Source organism: Rhinoraja longicauda, chromosome 23 (genome assembly GCF_053455715.1).
Source record: "Rhinoraja longicauda isolate Sanriku21f chromosome 23, sRhiLon1.1, whole genome shotgun sequence".
Classification (NCBI taxonomy): domain Eukaryota; kingdom Metazoa; phylum Chordata; class Chondrichthyes; order Rajiformes; family Arhynchobatidae; genus Rhinoraja; species Rhinoraja longicauda.
In genome coordinates this window covers 23,038,217-23,063,621 of record NC_135975.1, presented here as the reverse complement: position 1 = coordinate 23,063,621, position 25,405 = coordinate 23,038,217, and the positions used below count along the sequence as shown (strand labels likewise).

Here is a 25,405-nt window from a genome sequence, read left to right as displayed (position 1 = left end):
ATCTTCCTCACAGTTCACACTGCCACCCAGCTTTGTGTTATCTGCAAATTTGCTAATGTTACTATTAATCCCTTCATCTAAGTCATTAATGTATACTGTAAATTGCTGCGGTCCCAGCACCGAGCCTTGCGGTACACTACTAGTCACTGCCTGCCATTCTGAAAGGAACCTGTTAATCCCTACTCTTTGTTTCCTGTCTGCCAACCAATTTTCTATCTATGTCAGTACCCTACCCCAATACCATGTGCTCTAATTTTGCCCACTAATCTCCTATGTGGGACCTTATCAGATGTTTTCTGAAACTCCAGGTACACTATGTCCACTGGCTCTCCCTTGTCCATTTCCCTAGTTACATCCTCAAAAAATTCCAAAAGATTAATCATGCATGATTTCCCCTTCGTAAATCAATGCTGACTCGGACCGATTCTGTTACTGCTATCCAAATGTTCCGCTATTTCATCTTGTATAATTGACTCCAGCATCTTCCCCACCACCGATGTCAGGCTAGCTGGTCTATAATTCCCTGTTTTCTCTCTCCCTCCTTCCTTAAAATGTGGGATAACATTAGCTACACTCCAATCCTGAATCTATAGAACATTGGAAAATTATCACAAATGCGTCCACGATTTCTAGAGACACTTCTTTCAGTGTCCTGGGATGCAGACCATCAGGCCCTGAGGATTTCAGTCCCATCAGTCTACCTAACACCAGTTCCTGCCTAATGTGAATTTCCTTCAGTTCCTCCATCACCGTAGGACCTCTGGCCACTAGTACATCTGGGAGATTGTTTGTGTCTTCCTTAGTGAAGACAGATCCAAAGTACTTGTTCAACTCATCTGCCATTTCCTTGTTCCCCATAATAAATTCACCTGTTTCTGTCTTCAAGGGACCCACATTTGTCTTAACAATTTTTTTCCTCTTCACATACCTAAAGAAGCTTTTACTATCCTCCTTTATATTCTTGGCTAGCTTACCTTCGTACCTCATCTTTTGTCCCCGAATTGCCTTTTTAGTTATCTTCTGTTGCTCTTTAATAGTTTCCCAATCCTCTGGTTTCCCGCTCATCTTCGCTATGTTATACTTCTTCTCTTTTATTTTTATGCAAGGCTGCAGGACCGGATGGAGTTCAAGGAAGGGTACTGAAGGACTGTGCTGAACAGCTGGCTGAGGTATTCACCAGGATCTTTAACCTGTCATTATCTCTAGCTACGGTCCCCAAGTGCCTGAAGTCGGCTATCATAGTTCCGGTGCCGAAAAAAGCAAAGATCTCCAACCTGAACGACTACCGCCCGGTTGCCCTAACGCCGATAGTCATGAAGTGCTTTGAGAGGCTGGTCCTCTCACACATCAAATCCAGCATCCCTGACTCACTGGACCCACATCAATTTGCATACAGGGCAAATAGATCCACAGAGGACGCCATCTCTCTGGCTCTTCACACTGTCCTGACTCACCTAGAGAGACAGGGCACGTACGTGAGGATGCTATTCATTGACTATAGCTCTGCCTTCAACACGGTCATCCCCACCAAGCTCATCACCAAACTCCACCAGCTAGGCCTCAGCTCGTCATTATGTGACTGGATCCTGGACTTCCTGCTGGAACGACCGCAGGCAGTGAGAATGGGCCCGCACCTGTCCTCCACTATCACCCTGAGTACCGGCACACCACAGGGCTGTGTTCTGAGCCCCATGCTCTACTCCCTCTTCACACACGACTGTGTTCCTGCATTCGACACCAACACCATTGTCAAGTTTGCAGATGACACAACGGTGATCGGGCTTATCACCAACGGGGATGAAACAAACTATAGAGCGGCGGTGCAGAACCTGGCGGACTGGTGCTCGGATAACAACCTGTCCCTAAATACCACCAAGACCAAGGAGCTGATCATCAACTTCCGTAGGTCACATAACGGGGAATATGCCCCGATCTCTATCAACGGGGACAGTGTGGAGAGAGTGTCCAGCTTCAAGTTTCTGGGCACTCACATTTCGGAGGACCTAACATGGTCCAATAACACTGCTGCGCTGGTCAAGAAGGCACAACAAAGACTGTTCTACTTAAGAACACTGAAAAAGTCTGGTCTACCCCAACAGCTGCTGACGACCTTCTACCGCTGCACCATAGAGAGCATCCTAACGCATGGCATCCCTGTGTGGTACCTCAGCTGCACGGAGGCAGAAAGGAAAGCTCTACAGCGGGTAGTCCATAGAGCTCAGAGGGCCATCGGAACACAGCTACCAGACTTGGAGGGCAACTACAACACACGATGCCTCAGAAAAGCCACCAGCATCCACAAAGACTCTTCACACCCCTGCAACAGTCTGTTCGAACTCCTTCCATCGGGCAGACGATACAAGGCCTTCTACGCCCGCACCTCCAGACTCAGGAACAGCTTCATCCCCAGGGCCATAGCTGCTATGAATCGGTCCTGCTGAGCCGGATGGCCACAACGCATAGATCAACTTACACTTTACCCTGTCTAAAAACTTACAATTGTTTCATTTCGTTGGGTTGCTGTTAATTACTTAAATTATTGCATCGTATGGGAGGCGCATTCCCAATCTCGTTGTACCCCTGGGTACAATGACAATAAAGATATATTGTATTGTATTGTATTGTATTGTATGCTGTCCTTGACTTCCCTTGTCAGCCACGGTCGCCTCTTACTCCCCTTAGAATCTTTCTTCCTCTTTGAAATGAACTGATGCTGCACCTTCTCTATATTATTTCTAGAAATACCTGCCATTGTTGTTCCACTGTCTTCCCTGCTAGGGTCTCTTTCCAGTCAACTTTGGCCAGCTCCTCCCTCATTCCTCCATAGTCCCCTTTGCTCAACTGTAATACTAACACTTCCGATTTTCCCTTCTCCCTCTCAAATTGTAGATTAAAACTTATCATATTATGGTCACTACCTCCTAATGGTTCCTTTACCTTGAGTTCCCTTATCAAATCCGGTTCATTGCACAACACTAAATTCAGAATTGCCTTCTCCCTGGTAGGCTCCAGTACAAGCTGCTCTAAGAATCCATCTCAGAGGCACTCCACTCCTGGGGTCCAGTACCAACCTGATTTTCCCCGTCGACCTGCATGTTGAAATCTCCCATAATTACCGTAGCATTACATTTGCGGCATGCCAATTTTAACTCTTGATTCAACTTGCACCCCATATCCAGGATACTGTTTGGGGGCCTGCAGATAACTCCCATTAGGTTCTTTTTACCCTTACAATTCCGCAGTTCTCTCCATACTGACACTATATCTCCTGATTCTATGTCACCCCTTGCAAGGGACTGAATATCATTCCTTACCAACAGAGCTACCCCACCCCCTCTGCCCACCTGTCTGTCTTTTCGATAAAACGTATACCCCTGAATATTCAGTTCCCAGCCCTGGTCCTCTTGCAGCCATGTCTCTGTAATTCCCACAACATCATACTTGCCAATTTCTAACTGAGTGTCATCCACTTTATTTCTTATACTTGTCTAGTCAAATGATATACCTCTATCAGATGTGAAGGTGAACTAACATTGTGGAGCTTCCTTCTACTAAACTGGGGATCACAGGATATTTATGAAAACTCTTTTACTAACTGATTGAATAAAGTCCATTAAAAAACTTGATTACATTTGTTTGAGGAAATTGCACTGACGACCCTTCCTTATTATCACCTTTAACATTCGTAAATCTAATTCCCTGAACCTGTAAGTAACCACTTGTGGAAACATCCATGGTACTGTCAGTGATAATCAATAATGAATTTTGAATTAATTTTAATCACATTACAGATCATTGACTATTCAAAGGCAAATGTTCCAGATGACACAGTGGCACAGCGGCAGAGTTGCTGCCTGAGAGCTCCAGAGACCCAAGTTCAATCCTGACTATGGGTGCTGTCTGTACAGAGTTTGTACATTTTCCCTGTGACTGCGTGGGTTTCCTCCGGGTGCTTCATTTTTCCTCCCACACTCCAAAGACGTGCAGGTTTGTGGGTTAATTGGCTTCTGTAAAATTGTCCCGAGTGTGTAGGATAGAACTAGTGTATGGATGATCGATGGTTGGCATACACTCGGCGGGCCGAAGAGCCTGATCCCACACTGGATTTCTAAACTAAACTAAGCTAAACTACTTGATGTCTGCAATTGTTTTCTTAAAGACGCTTGAATATGGCACTATATAGCACTATTTATGCTCTGAATGCCCAAATATACTGATGAAGCATTTTCATAATGTCCCACCACAATCATAATGTTGAGAATAAAGCTGCCAATTTCTCGCTACCAGAGTCATTTTCTCCTTACTGTATCATTTATTACCAGAAATTATGAAGTGACAGTGAATATTCAGCTTTGGTGATGTTGGATGAAAAGTAAGTATTGTTCCAGACACTGGGAAGCAGCCCTCTGGTCTCAGAAATAAAGCCTTGGGATCTTTTAAATCTTTTAGATTTAACCAATATATCTCAAGGAGACTATGATAACACTTGCTACCTCCAAAATATCCTCCAAATATATTCTATCATTTATATTTTTCCTCAAAAACTGAAGCATTTTAGTTCATTTTACTGATCAAGCAAATAATAAAAGTACTGCTATCATTTGTGTGTAAAACCTGACCAACCTTGGGTTGAATTAATACCATTAATCACTCTGGAGTCAGCATCAATTGTATTGCCTGGTTCTATCAAAACTCAAACCCTTCCAATGCTCAGGAGACTGTGTTTTATCGGTACATTTAAGTGGAAAATACAATTGAAGTTCCCCAATTCTCAAAAGCAATTTTATCTGTTTTCCCCTGTACTAAAACATCAGCTTTCTATTTAGATTTTCAGTTTATTGTTATTGTCAATAAAGTAACTATGACTAAGAATAATAAAATGCAAGCCAAAAGAAGAACCTGCGTAATCTTATATCAACAGCAATAGCAACCTTAATGTTTGTTGGAAAGCCAGCATAAATTTAAGACTACATTTTTGGGAATTGAATGGATTTTGGGAAACTCCCCATCAATCATTCCAAACGACCATACTGACTTGGAAATATATCACCATTCTTTCACACATGTTGGGGCAAAATTTTGGAACTTTCTACCCAAGAACATCAGGATGATTGCAGTGGTTCAAGGCAAAGGCTCACCATCAACTGCTTAGGAATTTAGGAATGATCAATAACCTCCTCAGTAATGCCAACATCCGTGAGTGAAGCAGGAAATTTTTGATTGAGCTATCCTATTAATGCCATCCCGTCCTCTTTTCCATTAACTTGAGAACAAATTTTCTTTCGTTTTTATCCCATTCTTGTTTGAAGGATACTGGTGCATCTCATCCTTGCCCTTTTAACAAAGACTGTATCCCAGAATTATGTTTCCTTATGTGATCTCTGGTTCTTTTGGCAATCAATCAGGATCACTGAACCTTTGTCACAATTTCTCAGTATTACTCTTTTAAAAGCTCTTTCAAAATTTTGGACATTTTGAACAATGCCTCTCTTAACGTTTTACCAATTTACGAACAGTCCCAGGCTCTCCAGACTCTATTCTTAACTGAACAATGTCATCCTCATACATCCATTGGGGGAATGCTAATGCTTGATTAGAATATTACTTATTCCCTTGTGATAGATGAAAACAACACATTACACCAGTAGATATGAAAATTCTTGTGCATGCAAATTGCATCTTTCACATTCCACACAGATGGCAAAGAGCAGGAAAGCATATCAAGCCTTGGAACATAGTGGAATCTAAGGGGTCTTCAATGGCATCTTTCCCAAATCGTTGCTACTTTGGAAACTTTGGAAAATTGGAACTAATGCTTCATCTATCTTATTAGCTGTTTCTTTCAAGATGCTCAAATTAAGTCTGCAAAGACCTGAGATGGGAGGAACAAAGAGGAAGAAAATGCATATATTGTGCAATAAAAGTGGCAAGTCAGAAAATTGGACAGAATGAAAAAAAAAGAATAACTTAGGTTAATAAGGAACAATTATTGCACACGAAAAGGCAAAAGAGAAATGTAAAACAGATGGTAAGTATTTCCGTAGATACCAAAAACAGAGCATTTGTTCGACTGAAAGTGAGCCTGTGGAATTAAAAGTGGAAAATCAGAACTATGGAGCTATAGTCTGTACTATGGAGGATAGAAGTGATATTCCAGAAATAGCTGTAAATTAGGAACTGGACGTGAGGGAGGAACCCAGGGAAATTACAGAGGAAGTGGTGCTAGGCAAAATGAATAAAAAGCTGTAAGCTAACAAGTTCACAGATCCTTATGCACTTCATGCCAGGATTTCAATATGTGGCTAATGAGACGGTTGATCCATCCAGAGATGCTGTCTGACCCGCTGAGCTTACTCCAGCTTTTTGTGTCTATCTTCAGTTTAAACCAGCATCTGCAGTTCCTTCCTATGCATAATTTCTGATGGCACAGATAGGCAGGAAAGGATGTTTTGAAGAGAAAATAAGGAGGCTTCAAAGGGATGTATATATGTTAACTGTGTAGCAAAAATCTCACAAAAGGAATATATGTATAAACAATATGCCCATTTTAGCAGGAACATTTTTGAGAAAGCATATTATTTAAACAGTAAAGATTACAGGGCTCTGAGATGCAGAGAAATCTGAGTGTTCAGAATTTGCAAAAGGCTTGTTTTGTAGGTATAGCTCAGAATTAGGAAAGCTTATGCAATGTTATCGTTGTTTGCATAACGAATTGTATACAAAAGTAGAGTTATCTGGCTTGATCACTACATTGCAAAAATTTAAGATGCAGTGTGATTATTGAAGAAATATCCCAATTGAGATAGTAGATCAGAGTAACTTCCCGTCAGAAAATCTAGAACTAAGGGCATTATTTAATTAGGTGTTCTTCGTTTAAAATACAGGTCAGATGACTTTATTTTCCTCCTAGAAGGTTGGAAATCTTTGGAATGCTCTTCCAGATGGTGGAAGCAGAGTTTGAATTTTTTTTATTAAGGATGAGGTAGATAGATTCGTAATAAACAAAGGATGAAAGTTTATCACGGAGAAGCAGGAATGCAAAGTAGAGATTAGTTAGAAGGCACAAAGTGCTGGAGTAAAACAGCGGGTCAGGCATCCTTTGGGGGGTCTCAACACAAAACATTGCCTATGCATTCCCTCCACAGATGCTGTCTGACCCGATGAGTTACTCCAGCACTTTTGCTCAAGATTCCAGCATCAGCAATTTCTTTTGTCTCTCTGACCAATATATGTTTATTTAAGGAAGAATGTGAATGCATTGGAAGTAGCTCAGAATAAGGTTAAATTGTGCAAAAAAAGTCATTCAACGGATTATGGAATTAGGAAAATTTACCTTAAAAAAACATCATTATGGTTTTCACCATGACAGTTACAGTTAAATGTGATCTATGTGGTTCTGAATGACAGCTGCCTACAGAGAGTGCAGCTTCCACATTTCACCAGCAACAATCTCAGGAAGCAAATCACTGCCTTAAAACAAATTACCGACTCCAAGTAAGCCACAATTTAGCCACAGAAAAGGCTGCCATGGATAGTGGTGAATGCCTTTAATATGTGTAGCCCAACCACGACATGACCATGTTTTCAAGGAGCCCCGTGCAAGGCATAGGCTCATTGTTGAGGAAGACGGCATATTTGTACCATACATGGTGGGGAAATTGTGCACTTGTGTACTGAGTGCAAGACCCAACAGTTACACAACAATTGGGCACAGCATTGAAAACACAGCAGGAGGATACACACAGCAATGTATCAATGTTCAGGTTTCCTTCCTTACTTTCTATAGGATTTGTTTCTTGTTTTTACGGGAGTTAAGGTGGTCACTCTCAAAAGGTGCTTACGTTTTCTTCAGTTTCTGTTGGTAAGGTACAAATGAGTGCAATTTGTGTTGACAATGTCATCATTTGCACAAAATGATGCTGAAGAAATGTCAATATGAATGTGCCCAGAAGTACCTGGTCCAATTTCTTGATGGGCCAGACTTTCACAAAGTCAAAATATGTAAAACATGTCTAAATTTTCAAGTAATTTAATTCAAAAGTAATAAAATAATAAATTTTTAAAAGTAAATTAGTAAAAATAAACACTGGAAACTTGAAGAGTTTGTAATGCATTCCAACTGATTGAAGCGTCATAAAATGACAAACTTAACAGCAAAGCTTCACTTCAGTGATTGAAATATATCCAAAATGGAAAATGCTAAATAAATGACAGCATTTCATTTCACAGATTGAAGACAGGCTTTTCACTGGTATTGTTAAATTTACATTGTTCTGAGAATTCACATAATGCATTTTCCCATCTATTATCTCATGTGCATATAATAAAACAAACAATAAACATTCCTTTTCTTTCTTGGCATTTAGTCAGATGCTTTTTAAAGTTCATCATAATCAACTAAGATGGGTTAAGCATCCACAACTAATTTCATTTCATTTTTCATGAATTTGTTCAATTGCACCATGCTTTCATTAAATGTCAATTATGAATGAAATCACGAGATAAGAACTATCCATATTTTTGCATCAAATTAAAAACAACACTGGACCACTTGAATCTCTAGACTTCATGAAAATTTTGAAATTGTTAAGAATACGTAAATGGCATGAGACAAATATAGCAAAAACAATCACAATTCTAAACAATTCACTATTACATCACCATATCAATGTGCCTTTTCAAATTAATAACCTTTCCTGATACATGCCTATTTAAGGATTAAAGAGTATCTGCCTAAAGATTGGATGGCACTGTGCATGTTGTGCAACACAAAGTCAATTATCACAGGAGTGATTGGATTAGAGATCATTTCTGGGGGTGAGTGGAGGAGGAGAGGTGGGGAGGGGGTGTTGGAATGTTACACACATAAGGGTTACAATGAAATTGGCCCAGACATTTCCATTCAGGACCTCTCCTGGTGTCTGAGCTCTATGCAGTCAGATGACCATAGACCTTTGTGATTGAAACTGGACCAATCACATTAGGAGAATGACCACCATGAGACAACTAGAGCAAATCCCCGGTGAATCAGAAATGAAAGAATCTCCAATTTGACTTTGATGTTTTAAGCCCAGCGCCAAATAGACATATTCCAATGATCAATACGTCTAACAATAATGTCAGTCTGAAGAAGGGTCTTGACCCGAAACGTCACCCATTCCTTCTCTCCAGAGATGCTACCTGACCCGCTGAGTTACTCCAGTATTTTGTGTCTACCTTCGATTTAAACCAGCATCTGCAGTTTTCTTTCCAAACAATGTTTGCTTATTTCATCATTGTGCACTTCAGCGCATCATCCTGGGGTCCCTGCCTCACTGACTCACTGACTGTCGTGCATCTTGCAGTAATATCAGAACATTCATAGCATAGGAATGAATCAGGCCAGTGGATCATGTGGGCGGGGGGGGGTTGGTGGATGGTCACAGGGAATGATGGTCACATTGTTTCTCTAGAGTAAGGCAGCCATGCTCTGCACGTCGTTCTGAGCCATTCTTTACAATCCAGTCAGCCTCCATGCGATCGGTGTGGCAAGCAGTTATTGGATGTCTATGCAGCTGGCTTTAGGAAACCCACAGCCCAGGACTTACCACTTTCGTGAAAGTAGGAAGAACATTAGGGCACTTTCAAATGCAGTTTTATCAAATTAGTGATTTTTACATGGTAGTTCTGGTGCTAACATTCCATTCTGCCTACATAAAAGTGTCTAATTCAATTTATAGGTTATCATACATTATTAATGGTTGCTAACATTCGAGGATTTACACAGATTAGAATGCCGGAGCTGCATTTCCACTTCAAGTCAAATTTTAATTGGTGTATTTTCTTATGGAATAATACCTTTTCTTTGATGTTTGGTTTCCTGCAACGTGCACAGAAGGACATGGGATGATCCCAGAGGAATAGCATTTCCTTTATTTTTACAGCATAGCCATAATGCACACAATGCTGCAGGGCCATACAATGCAAACCAGTGAAATAATTAATTCGCTATCTTTTTTTAGTAACACATGGTATATGCAGCCATTCCCCAAAGAAAATATCCATAGCATGGAGTGACAATCATATTAAAGTCCAGCACATCTGCTTTCTATCTTTTGTTTGGCTGCCAAATAGGAAATATTAATAAACAGAAGTAATGCATGAGGGACTTCCTGGTTATGAGATTTATTCAATAGACTTATATTCTTGAATAATGCAGAAGTGATGATTTCAGATAAATTTATCGGTGAAATATCACATCCACAGGGGTTCGAGCTTTATTCCTGTACATCAAATGGATTCAAAGGTCATACTTATAATTTTAAAGAATGATGGAGGTGGAGATGGACAATTTGACAGTGTTGTTACATGGACTGACGTTCTACAGAATGCACACATTTTAAGTAAGTACAGATTGCACATTGACCTCCAAAACCTATCTTTGACATCAGGCAATTGCAGTCCATTCCAGGACAGATTTTGTATTTTAAAATACCATCTGGAATTTGACTCTTCCACTTCTCAATAAATACTTGTATTCAAATTTCCATTCTTTTTGTCTTTCTCGCCTTGGGCCACAGACTAATGCTGGATGTAAATAAGTGCTGATTCTGGTGCCTTACTCAGCTGTCCACGATTGAGATGCATGACCATGGCAGCAGGGTTGGCATCTTTACAACTCCCCTACTTCGAAAGGGATCAAAGGATAAGCACAAGGAACAGAGGAAATGGTTTCTAAATTATGGAGATAGTCAATCCTCTATACTGACACATGTAAAATGCAGCTAAAGGCAGATCAAATTTGTAGGCCTCATTGATATTAGTGAATCCATATTTCCCACTGATTTTAACCACTGCCTATAAAAGATCCAGATATATGTCTGTGCAGCATGAATGTCTAGAATCAGTATCACAGCTACTGGAACAGTTGACTCTTTGGCAAGTGTTTCAGGATTAGCAGAAAGTCTGCCTCAGTCTTGGTCAACACAATTCCTCGACCAAATTTAGCTATAGAAAGTAACCCATTTATTACTTGTGGAAGTTTGACGTAGATAAATTAACTGGCACATTTGCAAACAAACTATGACTTATATTTTATAAGTAATTAATTGGTTGTGAATCACGTTGACACATCCTGCAGACATTATCAAATGCTCTTTAAATGCATTAATATTTTTTTCCTTAATATTGCCTGAAGCAAATAAACTATTGCTAGATGAAACGGCGATTCCTTTGTTATGTTTGGTAGAATCACACTGAAGTTCTAGCAGTCCTGTCATATATCATAAAGAAAATGAAAAATGATCTGGTAGTATTGTAAATTTTTGAATTTAACTAAGCACACATATTGCATCAGGATATCAATATAGTGGACAAGTATGACAGCTTATTTAATCTGCTACTGTTGTGAAGACAGGAAATTGCTGTAAGTCACTTCCTGAGGTATATCATAAATTTCGCTGTCGCCATTATTTCTCCCAGTCATTTTAATAATGCAGGACACAAAGATAGCCATGGATTGCAGCTCAGTGTCAAAGCACCAGCATACTGAACCTCGGACAATGGTTTGAATGGTGCGCTCAGCATTTCATAGAACAGTGCAACACAGGAACAGGCCGCTTGGTCTAACATGATGCTACTTTAAACTATACCCATCTGCCTGTGCATGATCCATATCCCTCCATGTCAGGAAGTCACGATGTAGCTCTATAAGATGTGTTAGACCGCATTTGGAGTATTGCGTGCAGTTCTGGTCGTCCCATTAGAGGAAGGATGCGGAGGCTTTGGAGACGTTGCAGAGGTTTACGATAATGCTGCCTGGATTAGTGGGCTTCAGCTACAAGGAGACGTTGCATAAATATGGACTGTTTTCTCTGGAACATTGGAGGTTGAGGAAAGTGCATAAAATTATGAGAAACATAGATAGGGTGGACAGTCAGAACCTTTTTTTCCAGGGTGGAAATGTCCAACACCAGAGGACATAATTACACGATGAGAGGAGGAAAGTTTAATGGTGATATGCAGGGCAAGATTTTTTTACACAGAGATTAGTGGCAGCTGGAATGCATTGCCTGGGGTCGTGGTGGAAGCAGATATGAAAGTGGTGTTTAAGAGCCTTTTAGATAGGCACATGGAAGTGCAAGGAATAGATTCAATGATACCTTATTGTCACATGCACATTCTTTGTTTTTACATACAATCCGGTAAAATCATACACAGTATGATTCATACAAAGTGTCGCCACGTTGTAGAAAATGAATGATTATATATTTTTTAATTTTAATAAAACTGCGAAGAAACCTTGGATTAAACGGGAAACCGAAGTTTGCTAAAAATGCTAACAGCACCAGAAACTGTAGAATATTGAATTGTTAATTGCTTACAAGGTTAGAGATGGGAATTATGTTCAGTGGTGAAGGACTAGTTAAGGAGGCAGCTGCTCAGCTAAACTTTTGAGAGCAGTGGAAGATCAGAAAATTACTTTTGTAAGATGGAGAGAGAGAGAGGAGGGATGAAAAATTACTGTGATGTTTGGTTTCCTCACAGTTATTGCTAACACTCTATTAAACAAACAATAAAAGATTACTGATTTTATCAATGCTGTTTTATGTCTGTGATTGATCTGTACTCTGGCTTTGAACTTGTAAAATCTTACAAGTCAGTGCATTGAAACAGAAACAAATTGCTTAAATAATACCAAACCATCCTAGAGGGGAGAAATGCATGCTTGTATTGTGAGATGCATTCTAATTTTAATCCCATGTTAATTTTCATTTGGTGAGCAGTGGTGTGAGTTGGAAACTCACTCATGGTTCATGAAGTAGAATCAGGCATATTTCATTATAATTACATCCCTTTGACAAATTTGCCACTCATTCTTTATCGGAACAGGTGAAAAATCGCCTTGGCACCGATGTACAGTCTCTTGCCCAGAGTAGGTGAATCGAGGACCAGAGGACAAAGGTTTAAGGAGAAGGGGAAAAGATTTAATAAGAATCTGAGGGGTTACTTTTTCCACACAAAGGGTGGTGGGTGTATGGAACAAGCTGCCTGAGGAGGTAGTTGAGGCAGGGACTATCCCAACATTTAAGAAATGGTTAGACAGGTACATGGATGGGACAGATTTGGAGGGATATGGACCAAACGCGGGCCGGTGGAGCAGGTGTAGCTGGGACATGCTGGCTGGTGTGGGCAAGTTGGGCCGAAAGGCCTGTTTCCACACTATCGTTCTATGACTCTAAGGCAGCTTCAGAGGGAAAGTGATGGTGGGACTAGAGAGAGTGGGGAGGGGGAGTTGGGTGCACAGGATACAATATCCAGTTGACGTTCTTCATCCTAAAGGGAAAAAAGGGGAGTTTGCAGCAGGGTTGGGGAGGAGCCAGCGCTGCCGTCGCAGCTGCGGCTTGCCTGCAGTCCGTCTGTCTTTTGTGTTTTTTGTTGTTTTTGTCTGAATTGTAGTTAATATGATGTAGTGTTGTATGTTATGTTTGGGTGGTGGGAGGGAGGGAACGGGAACTGTAACATTCTCTCTCCAGAACGGAGACGCGACCTTTGTTCTGTGTCGTGTCTCCGTTCCCGTTGCGGCCTACCACCGGCCATTCACCTGGGAACACCTGGGGCTCTGGTTCGCAGAGCCCGCGGCGCGGACTCACCACCTGCGGCGCTGGCTGCCTGCGGATGCTGCGGGAACGGCTGCGACTCGTCTCCGGAGGCTCCGGCGCGGGCCGCGTGGACGTCGGAAGCCCGCAGGCCCCTGGATGGGGGCCGACATCGGGAGCTCCGGCAGAGGCAGCGTGTTTGCCCGCCCCGAATCGCGGGGCTTGGGTCGGCCCGCCACGGACCTTTCACCGTCCGGCGCGGCCTGAAATAGGCCGTTGACCTTTCACCGCCCAGCGGGGGCTTCAATATCGGGAGCCCAGACCGCCCCGACGTGGCAACTCCAACAGCCTGACCGCGGGACAAGACGGCAGGGAAGAGAAAAAGACATTTTGGCCTTCCATCACAGTGAGGAGGGACTGGAGGAGACTCACTGTGATGGATGTTTCTTTTTGTTGGTGTTAGTTGTGATTGTATGTGTTATTGCATTTTTATTGATTAATCTTATTGGTCTTATTGTTCAACTGCGGGTAATGTTTCATTTTACTACACATTTATGTGTATGTAACAAATAAACGACTATTGACTATTGGGAGATCCATGTTTTCCTTACCAGGCTCAAAAGCCTAAAGGAGCATTCCTTCTCCTTTTATCCACATTTGGGATGGTAAAATTGATCATTTGTGTTTCATGCTTTTACACAACGGGTGTGGTCTGGCCAGAAATTCACGGACATGCTCATGCACAAATACTTAGATTCTAAAAATATCATCTGCTTGAACCTACTATAAAGCTCCGTAATCTTGCCCAAAAAATGAATTTTCCTGATATTTGCTCCAGGGCAGCTAAGTAAGTTGAGGCATTTTAAATGCTCCACTCACTGTTTTGAGCATTAAATGCATACGGCTTTCATAAGTTGATTTGAGGGATATAGTTGAACTAATACTAATAAATAACTATACAAAAATGTAATCAATGTGCAATTCAAGGTGTAAATTAGAATTTAAATGCAAGTACATCGTCCATTGTATATGGATGAATTTTGATGTCAACAAGTTAGAATGGCATGCTATTTTCCAGTCTTGGTCATTCATATGTTCCTGAACTGGAGAAGACAATGTAGGCAAAAACCAGTGATGAAGTTGACAGTATAGCTGGATGGTGTGATGGAACAGCTAGAAGAACAATCTTTCATGACATAAATGCAAGTTTCTCATTAATTAATGCATGTATATTGGCTTAGACATTCAGTACTCTCAGTGTTATGTGACTGAGGATTAACTTTACACAGAATGAAACATGGTAACAGCCTTTCCCAGTTGTTCAATCCAATCCCATTCTACAAATTCGACCCAGCTCTTCCTTGAATGGTTCACTTTTCTGTACCAGTTGCAATTTGTGACACGTGCTCATGGAATGGCGTCATGCTCCTTGCAGCTTTCCCAGGAGAAATCACACCAGGAAAACCTGGATTCAATGCCACTGCATTAGACTGAGAATCCAACAAGGTAAGCCCCTTACTTACCTCCGTGCTCCCTGGCATGCCATCCCCCCACATCAACCAGCCCCATGTGGTAGCATCCTCCCCAATACTCGATTGATTTAGCTCCTGAGACTCCAAAGCTCAGCTTCGATGCACCTCACCGGTTGCTAGACAGTTATGTGGATAACAGGTTCAAAACAGGTACTCCAAAGATGTACAGGGTTGTAGGTTAATTGGCTTATGTAAAATTGTAAATTGCTCCTAGTGTGTGTAGGGTACTGTTCGTGTGTGGAGATTGTTGGTCGGTGCGGACACGGTGGGCTGAAGGCCCGGTTTCCAGGCCCGTCAGCCCACTGAGACCGCGCACCGAGTCTCTCTACATTAAACTGGACTAAAATACTGAGAAATATTGACAGCATGCTGTGGTTTAAGATGTTAATTAAAATGCACAAAAAGGTCTCCCTGAAGCCACATTTGGGAATAATCCTCCTCACCAAAATATTACAAATAACTGCCACTATTGTCATTGCTTTCAGTAACAAAAAATAGGAAATTTCTACCTTTCCTGCTGATCAGGAAGAAGTAATTAAAAATGAGTAGCTGGGTTTTCTACTCTTTTCCCATGATAGTGCAATTTTATTACCGCCACTTTTCGTGGAGAATGCAACATCTACTGATCTCTGGTGAGGACTTTGTTGACAACTATAAACAGATGTCTCCTCAGCAGAAAATTTGTCATAAAAGCATCAAAAGCTGAGAAAAAGCTTTGTGAAAAGCAGATGGAAGCATATGTGTAACAAAACCATACTTTTAATCCTTAGATCATTAATAGAGGAATATGAATTGGATTCTATCTTGATTACAATCAAAAAATAATTGTAGGAAAGGCACATCAGCTTCTTCAAAATGAAAACAATATATTTGATTCAATTGGTCATGGAACACAGAATTGGGTTTTCTTAATAATATTAAAGTATTTAATGTTAAAAGAATGGATCGATTGGGCTTATGTTCACTGGAATTTAGAAGGATGAGAGGGGATTTTATAGAAACATATAAAATTCTTAAGGGATTGGACAGGTTAAATGCAGGAAAAATGTTCCCGAGTCCAGAACCAGGGGTTACAGTTTAAGAATAAGGGACTGAGATGAGGAAAAACTTTTCCCCCCAGAGAGTTATGAATTTGTGGAATTTCCTGCCACAGAAGACAGTGGAGGCCAATTCACTGGATGCATTCAAGAGAGAGTTAGATTTAGCTCTTATGGTTAAGGGAATCAAGGGATATGGGGGGAAAAAAACAGGGCACTGATTTTGGATGATCAGCCATGATCAGATTGAATGGCAGTGCTGGCTCGAAGGGCTAAACGGCTTACTCCTGCACCTACTTTCTATGTTTCCATGTTTCTATTCTTGTTTCTATACATCCAAATTATATTTTAATTATATTCTTGTTTCTATACATCCAAATTCAAATGTCAAAAATATTGCTGTTTTGCAAGATCTTGTGATTGTAAATGAATTCATTAGTTATTTATGACTTATTGTTTATTTATTGAACCAGCAGAACATCATTATGAAAAGAAGAATTACTGAACAACAAGGGACAAATTACCTAATGTAGATATTGGTTAATTTGTGACATCAAGGTTCCTGCTCTACTCACTCCACTGCAAGAGTTAAAGTCCATTGCAGACCATAAAGAGAAATAGAAGCAGGAGTCGACCAATCATATCTCAGACCATTGATATCACAGAATGGTAGGCAGTGGCGAGTGGAGTGCCGCAAGGCTCGGTGTTGGGGCCGCAACTGTTTACCATATATATTAATAATTTGGATGAAGGAGTTAGAAGTAACACTAGCAGGTTTGCAGATGACACAAAGCTGGGTGGCAGTGTGAACTGTGAAGAGGATGTTAGGAGGTCGCAGGGTTACCTGGACAGGTTGAGTGAGTGGGCAGATGCGTGGCAGATGCAGTATAATATAGATAAATGTGAGGTTATCCACTTTGGCGGCAAAAACAAGGAGGCAAATTATTATCTCAATGGTGTCAGGTTAGGAAAGGGGGAAGTGCAGCGAAACCTGGTGTCCTTGTACACCAGTCACTGAAAGTTGGCGTGCAGGTACAGCAGGCAGTGCAGAAAGCTAATGGCATGTTGGTCTTCATAACAAGAGGATTTCAGTATAGGAGTAAAGAGGTTCTTCTGCAGTTGTATAGGGCCCTGGTAAGACCACATCTGGAGTATTGTGTACAGTTTTGGTCTCCTAATTTGAGGAAGGACATCCTTGTAGTTGAGGCGGTGCAGCGTAGGTTCACGAGATTGATTCCTGGGATGGCGGGACTGTCATACGAGGAAAGATTGAAAAGACTAGGCTTGTATTCACTGGCGTTTAGAAGGATGAGAGGGGATCTTATAGAGACATATAAAATTATAAAAGGACTGGACAAGCTAGATGCAGGAAAAATGTTCCCAATGTTGGGTGAGTCCAAAACCAGGGGCCACAGTCTTAGAATAAAGGGGAGGCCATTTAAAACTAAGGTGAGAAGGAACTTTTTCACCCAGAGAGTTGTGAATTTATGGAATTCTCTGCCACAGAGGGCAGTGGAGGCCAAATCACTGGATGAATTTAAGAGAGAGTTAGATAGAGCTCATGGGGCTAGCGGAATCAAGGGATATGGGGAGAAGTTGGGCACAGGTTACTGATTGTGGATGATCAGCCATGATCTCAATGAATGGCGGTGCTGGCTCAAAGGGCTGAATGGCCTCCTCCTGCACCTATTTTCTATGTTTCTATGTTTCATCCCTTCTCTGCCATTCACTCAGAACTGCTTTCCTGGAAGGATTAATGGAAAGAGTAAAAATTGATGTAACCTTGTGCTTAAGTCAACCATCCCAGAATATTACTGCAGGGATTCCTCAGGGCACTGACCTCAGCCCAACCACCTTCAGCTTCTTCTTCAATGACTTCCACCGAGTGATTGCACAACTCTTCACATAATGAGGCAGTGCATGCCCGACAAGTGCCAATATTTAGACATGTACTGATGAATGGCAAGTAACGTGAGTGCCACAAAGTCCCAACTAATGACCATCTCCAACAACGAAAGTCTACCTACCTCTAGCATTCCTAAAACAACCTACCCCTGACATTCAATGGCATTACTTCCTCCATGCTGGGAGGCGATGAGGGGTTATCATTGACCAGATACTCATGTGGACCTGTTACATAAATACCATGGCTGCAGCAATAGACCAGAAATTGGATTTTCAGTGACAAGTGACTCACCCAGTGACACTGCAAAACCTTTCCACCATCTGCAAGGCAAGTCAGGAGTACGATGGAATACTGTCTACTTGACTAGATAAGCTTGTTTCCAACAACACTCAATAAATAAACTCAAGAAGCCTAACACCATCTAGGACATAGCAACTCATTTGACTGTCAATCCATCCACCTCCTTCAACATTTATTCCATCCATCATGGTCACATCAAGCCGACATGGGTTACGTCCACAAATATTTTACTGTTCCTCCTCCAGACTATTCTGAGATCACCTCTCAAAACTTGTCAGTGTACTGCTGTTCCTTCAACTCTGCAGAGTCTATACCCTGGAAATTCCTCGCAGGTAACGAGCTGGGAGATTGTTTTCAAGGAGGCCGCGAGCGGCAGACGCCTCCCAGGTGGTCGAGGACGAGGTCGAGAACGAGATCGAGGCCGCGGGCGCTGGCAGTCGATGGGTCGACAGTGGGTGCCGGAGGTCAAACAGGCCGCCAAAAACAGAGGACCTGGCGTGGGGGGACCACAAAGTGGGAGAACAAAGGAGGACCTGGCGTGGGGGGGGGATCACCAAGAACTAAGGGGACCACAAATGGAATACTTTGTAACTTTGTCTGCGCCCTTTATGTGGCGACTCTTTGCATACCCTGGGTATACAAACCAAAGAATCTCACTGTGACATGTCACGTGATAATAAAGTATCGTTCATTCATTCAGTAGAACGACAGCTGCTGAAGAAGGTTGCACTTTTTCTCTGCTGAAGGGCAATAAAGAATGGGCAATAAATGCAAATCTTATCAATAGTGCCCACATCCTGAAAAATGGTAAATAACTAAATAAGTCAAAATACAGAATGCTAATTAACATGGTGGAATTGAAAGATAAACAGGGTCCATTAGTTGCAAATAGCATAAGACTTTCTATAATTAGCTGCACATTAAACAGAAAGAATGTTAAACAATTTAATAGGCTTTATTGTTTTAATGAATCACTTTGCCTTGCTCAATATACTAATACTTTCTCCTTGTTAAGAAGCCAGCCCAATTGAAAATAAATAATTTATTAGCATAAAAGGTAAGTTAACATAACAAAACAAATATTTTAGTGGAATTCGTGGAGACAACACTGAACTGTAAAAGGAGGGAATGCATAATGCCCAAATTTAAGTTTGCATTTTTTTAAATGTCTTAGCTCCGGTTTACACACAGACAACTGGGATTTCAGTTTTAGGGACTAACATCTGATGCCCAGAGGACACCAGAAGGAAATCTGATCTAGTATTTTAAAAGAGTAAATGAGCAACTCCATGCATGTGGCAGCCTTGCTGATAAACTGATAAAGTGCAGAATAGAGCAAGAATCTTCTGTAAGGTGTAGAAAGATATAATCAAGAGAACAAGCAGGAAAAAACTCAGTGGGCAATTAGAAGGCCAAAAGGGGGCATGAAATGTCATTGGCAAGTTCCGGATTAATGAAAATCCTAAAGCGTCTTATACGTACATTAAAAACAAGAGGTGACCAAGGTGAAGGTAAGATCGCTCAAGGGTAGAAGAGGGAATTTAGGCCTGGAGTCAGAATGAAGGTGAGGTACTAAACGAGTACTTTGCATCTGTTTTCACCAAGGAGAAGGACATGGAGGACAGTAAGATCATTAATGTGCAAGGGCAGTTTGTGATCATGAATGGGGTGGTATTGGGGCTCTTGAAGAGCATTAGGTGGATAAATCCCATGGGGTTGATGGAATCTATCCCAGCTTATTATGAGAGGCCTTGGCTGAGATCTTTGTTTGTTCTCTAGCCACAGTTGTGGTTCCAGAGGCATGGAGAATAGCAAATGTTGTTCTTTGTTTAAGAAGGGAAGTAGAGATAATCCAGGAAATTATAGGCCGGTAAGCTTCATGCCAGTGGAACAGAGGATATTGGAGAGGATTTTTTGGGATAGGATTTACACGCATTTGGAAGAGAATGGGCTGATTAAGGGCAGTGGCGCCAGAAGTAGTTATAGTGGTAAAGAAGGCGTATGCTAAGCCTTCATTGGTTGGGATATTGAGTATAAGAATTAGGAAGACATATTGCAGCATTACAGGATTTTGGCTGCAATTTGAATATTTGTAGATAAGAAGAAAATTAAACTGGAAAATTAATATTTGAAAAATGAAAAAGCAAAGTTTATGTATTTCTCAACAAGTCGTCCATGATTATGAACAAGGTGCCCGGGAATATTTAAAAAAAAAAGAGAAATTCCAATCTGATATGCTGATAACTGGTTATGTCATGCGAGATTCAGAAAATATACCAAATTGAAAGAATAGTAAAAGCAAAAATGTACCATTTTAACAGTGGTTCTCTTTGCAAGAGAAGCGTCAGATATGTGAATAGGAAGGTAGGTTAAAGGAAAGAAGGGGGAGGAAAGAAGCAAATAGGAAAACAAAAAGGCAGGTTTCATGAGAGAAAGTGAGAGTGAAAGCATCAAGGAGAAAACGAGGAAAGATGAGAGGAGAGAGAAATAAGTAAAACTGAAAGGGATTGCAGAGCATATCCAACATAGTTAAAGGAGGAATTTGGAGAGAAGAAAAAGATGTTAAATGAGAGTATGAAGAACAATGTGAGCCACGCATACATTTTCATATCAAATGTGGCTATAACTTAAGTGCAAAATGGTGTTTATTGATATTGACCAGTTCCACTTAAAGCCATCTAGATTCCTATGACACCATGCATCTACATCAAGTCAAAACCTTACACAATCCTAGCCTTTATATTGAAAGGAGTTCATTCTGTCACATTGTGTCCATGTTGACTCCTAGAGGCGTAACCCCATTAGTCCAATTCCTCTCATCTTATTATTGTGCATCTCTGAGACATATTCTCTCTCATACACGACCAACAAGAAACCCAAGAAACAATGTATTCTCATGCAAGTGCTAAAGGGACCAGTTTCTTTCCCATCCTGAAAGACCTGTCCTTCCAAAAGAGCAAAATGTGATTGATCAGATGAGACCATGGATCTTCAGTGGGAGATGAATTATCTCTCTGAAGTCACCTATTGATAATAGTTGTCACCTGATACTTTTCCATGGAAGAACCACCAGTAGCTTCACAAAAATATATAAATGAATTGACTTTGCTTACAGGTGGTATGCATTCACAATGAATGCTCCTATGTGATACATGTAGGAGCATTCATTGCTCCTACATGTATCACAGCTAGATTTGAAGCAAAGTTCTCTGCCACAGAAGGCAGTGGAGGCCAATTCACTGGATGTTTCCTGGAGAGAGTTAAATTTAGCTCTTAGGGCTACCATAATCGAGAGATATGGGGAAAAAGCAGGAATGGGGTACTGATTTTGGATGATCAGCCATGATCATTTTGAATGGCGGTGCTGGCTCAAAGGGCCTGAATGGCCTACTCCTACACCTATTTTCTATGTTTCGATGTTTCCATGTTTCTATGTTATAGAGGTGAAAGGAAAGGATAAACCTCCTCACTTTTCAAGTTTCAATACCTGTTATTCCTGAAGACACTCTGGATATTTCCAGTGAACGTGGTTTCTTTGTGACAGCGGTGGTCAGGAATTCATAAGGATTGTCCTCCTCTTCTGGAGGAAAACTGTCCAACGACGGAGACAGCCTGATATCCAGACTTTGGTCATCTTTCCTTGTTTCTGATTCCTGGAAAAGACCAAAAAATATGAATTAAGGACTTTAATCTGAGTGTAGTGTACAGTTCATAGCATTTTACTTTGTCAAAATAAATGTTTTATTACCTGAGGCATATGTGTACAATATTACATTTATTGCTCACTTATCATGTGGTTCTTTGCAGGGCATTTTTCCTGTGTCTGAGTGCCGTGTGGCCATTGCCATCATGAAGTACACAGCATTTTCATACTGGAGTAGAAATCCAGAGCACTGGAAGGCTAGCATTTTCTGTTTTTCTTTCAGTTTCCCACATCTGCAGTTTTTTAAAATTTCATTCAGAGCCTCAAGCTAATAGATGCAAAGACACATGCTCAAAACCTTCCAAGTTCACCCGGGAACTGTAATATCGGTTTATTAAATAAATCTTGAATAAAAACCTGAGATTAGCAATAATGTCCATGGGACTACAAGGTTGTTACAAAAACCTATCAGTGGACAGAAGTCCATTCGGGAAAGAAATCCGTCAACTTTACCGATTGGGACAGTGTTGTACTCGATCCACAGCAACATGGCTAACTTTCAACCAGCCTCTGAAACATTCCAGCAAATTGGAATAAAACATTATGATAAGAATAGAGAAGGATAGATTAAATGGCATCAACCTAGACATCAAACACGAGGCTGCCACAATCAACCCCATTAAACCCTGCACAAACTCCTCTGCATAAACTCCTCTGCACAAACTTTGAGAGATGTGCTAAATTTGGGAAAGATCTCCCACAAAGTAGCCAAATATAAATACATTTCCAACAACATTTCTAATTCATCCATCATCATCTCAGTTTACGTATTATACCACCAATAGGTCAGATGCACCAGAAATGTCAGCATACCAGTAAACAGGGAGATGGGAAATGGCACTAGAAATCTTCAACATCAATCTATGACCTTATGAAATCTCAGTTTTTTTCACTTTCCTTAACTGATGAATCAGGCCATCTTCAGCAAGGATTGGAAGTACTCTGAATGGGAATGCTTATTACCAAAGGCTAGAACTTAAGAAAATGAAACCATTAAAAAATGCATGTTTCCACCATTTGCTTGCCTCAAATCATTATATGATCATATCCTGATATCCCCTAACTTTCCGTGTTCAAACATGTATCAGTTTCAGACCTGAGCATACTCACTGAGAAGGAGTCTGCAACCTCTGTTGGAGTTTGAGGTGGGGGGGGGGGGGGGGAGAGGGGGGGGGGGGGGGAGAGTCAATTAAGTCACATTTGAAGAACATGGCAGATGGAAAGAGGTCCAAAACAAGAGAGAGAAAACTGTTTGATGTTTTCCTCACCATCCATCTGCCCCTGATATATGTAGCACAACCAGCAGACAATTCTGAGGAAGCAGAGTCCTGTCTTTGCACTGAAGAGTTGTTTTCTGTGGCACTAACACAACACTAAATGGGATGCAATCAAAACATAACTAAAATCTCAAAACTGGGCAATGAACAGCAGCAGAATTACAATCCACCATAACTTGTTGACCTTAAATGCAAACTTAAGGCCAAGTGATCGCCCACTTAGCAACCACAGAGCACAAATGGGCAAGCCAAGAGCACCAGCAACCATTCCCAAAACCCACAGCATTGACCCATGTTCACGCTACATAGTGGGAGCAGTTTGTTTTAGGCAAACCTGAGTAATCCCATGCCAGCAGATGTAATGAAATGTGTGAAATCCTGTCAAATCCAGTTGTGAATGGTGCTCCACAATTAATGGGAAGAAAATATTCCATAACCGTCCCTGTCTATGATGAAGGTGAGAATCAGCAATTGAGTGTAAAAGGGGCAGAAGTGTTTGAAGTGAAATACCTTCATCCAGAAAGGGCTGAATGAATTTTGCATTCAGGTTTTCTGTAAGCTTTCTCACCAGGACACAAGGCAATTCCATTACTCCATGCGATCATCAAGAAAAGGCAAAGAAGACAAAATACAGATGAGGCTACAAACTGCAATGGGCTTGGGTTTTGTATCAAGAATATCACTTGCTACCAAGTCCAATAAAAATCTTTTCCAACAACGATCTAACAACTTGCCTTTAGACATTAAATTGGATTACCATTGCTGAATCCTCCGTTATCAACATCCTAGAGATTACCAGTACCTACAGCTGAACCAGCAAGACTCTAAATACTGTGGCTGCAGCAACAGGTAAAAGGCAGGATTTTCTGAAATGAAGAGCTCATCTCCTGACTTCACAGTCATTCCGCCAAATTAATGACCCATCAGCTGTGTTATGGGATTTGCCTCAATGAGCATAATTTACAGCAACATTGAAAGACTTTGAAAACATCCAAGGTAAAGCATCTGTCCTTCCAGCTTAAACATTCATTTATACTGCCAATTACGTACGGTAAGCGCATTGCTTACCATATCAAAATGCACATCAGCATTTCGCTAAGACTGTGTACAAAGCAATCACTGTATTTGTAATGCTTAACATCGTGATTGTGTTTGGTTGCATGGCAATACTGCTATCTACGGGTTTCCCTTCAAATCGTAAAACCATCATATTTTGAAAAAATATTGCTCTTCCTTCTTCACCATTTGGGTTCAAATCCTGGAAATCCATACCCAGTAATACAAGAACTGGAATAATGCACAAAGGCAGCTCACCATTCCAGCTCAAGGTAAAGAAATGTCCAGATCCCATGCATTAATACTAAACAAATATGTTCACGTCCATGAAATTGTAGTGCGGAAAATTATATAATTCTATAACACCAATCTAGTCAGGTTCTAATCGTCCCTGAAACAGCACAGGTATCTGACTGTGGTGTGAGGTGTGCTCATTACTTGTAGCATGGGTTGGATTAATAACAGATACACATAACTGAAATGATATCACACCTGCTCCAATCTATGGTGGAATTTGGCAAAATCTCAAGTAGTTGGAAAACTATAGATGTTTCCAATTAATAATTTATTCTGTTCTATTTTTAATTTCTCCCTTCTGTTGTGAAATCTGTCTTATCTACATCTGTTACATTACACTTTACCAATAGTACAACTAGTCTGCAGGTTGATTTTCTCAAAAGAAATGTCTCCTCTCAGTTCCAACTCTCGGTAATTCACTGTATCATAATTTTTTAAATGTTTAATGCATGCAGCTGCTAAACTGATAAATGCCAAGAACCAGGAGGAAATTCAGTGCATCCTTCCAGAACATCCACTACCTCCATCATCCTCTGTAAATTATTCCAATAGTAATCACCCTTTGGTATTAAAGCTGAATATTAATCTTGAATATAGCTTTTATTAATTTCATGCTTTGTCCTTGGTTTAAGTACTTAAAAATATCTTTACATATTCAATTTATCATATACACTCTTACAAAGTACTATGGTTGAGTCTCCTTGCCCTTCTCTGCTTTAT

The 25,405-nt window shown here is 40.8% G+C and overlaps 1 protein-coding gene across 8 annotated transcripts in view; it reads right to left on the bottom strand.

Annotated features, from left to right (window-relative positions):
* anks1b (ankyrin repeat and sterile alpha motif domain containing 1B) overlaps positions 1–25,405 on the bottom strand; it is a 647,894-nt gene that overhangs the window by 189,854 nt on the left and 432,635 nt on the right. For all 8 annotated transcript variants that reach the window (XR_013548787.1, XM_078419858.1, XM_078419856.1 and 5 more), the window contains one exon: positions 21,840–22,005. Coding sequence is in view for 7 of the 8 variants with exons in the window: in XM_078419858.1 (XP_078275984.1) it covers positions 21,840–22,005 (166 nt within the window). In the remaining variant the exon portion in view is untranslated. The remainder of the gene's footprint in view (positions 1–21,839; positions 22,006–25,405) is intronic.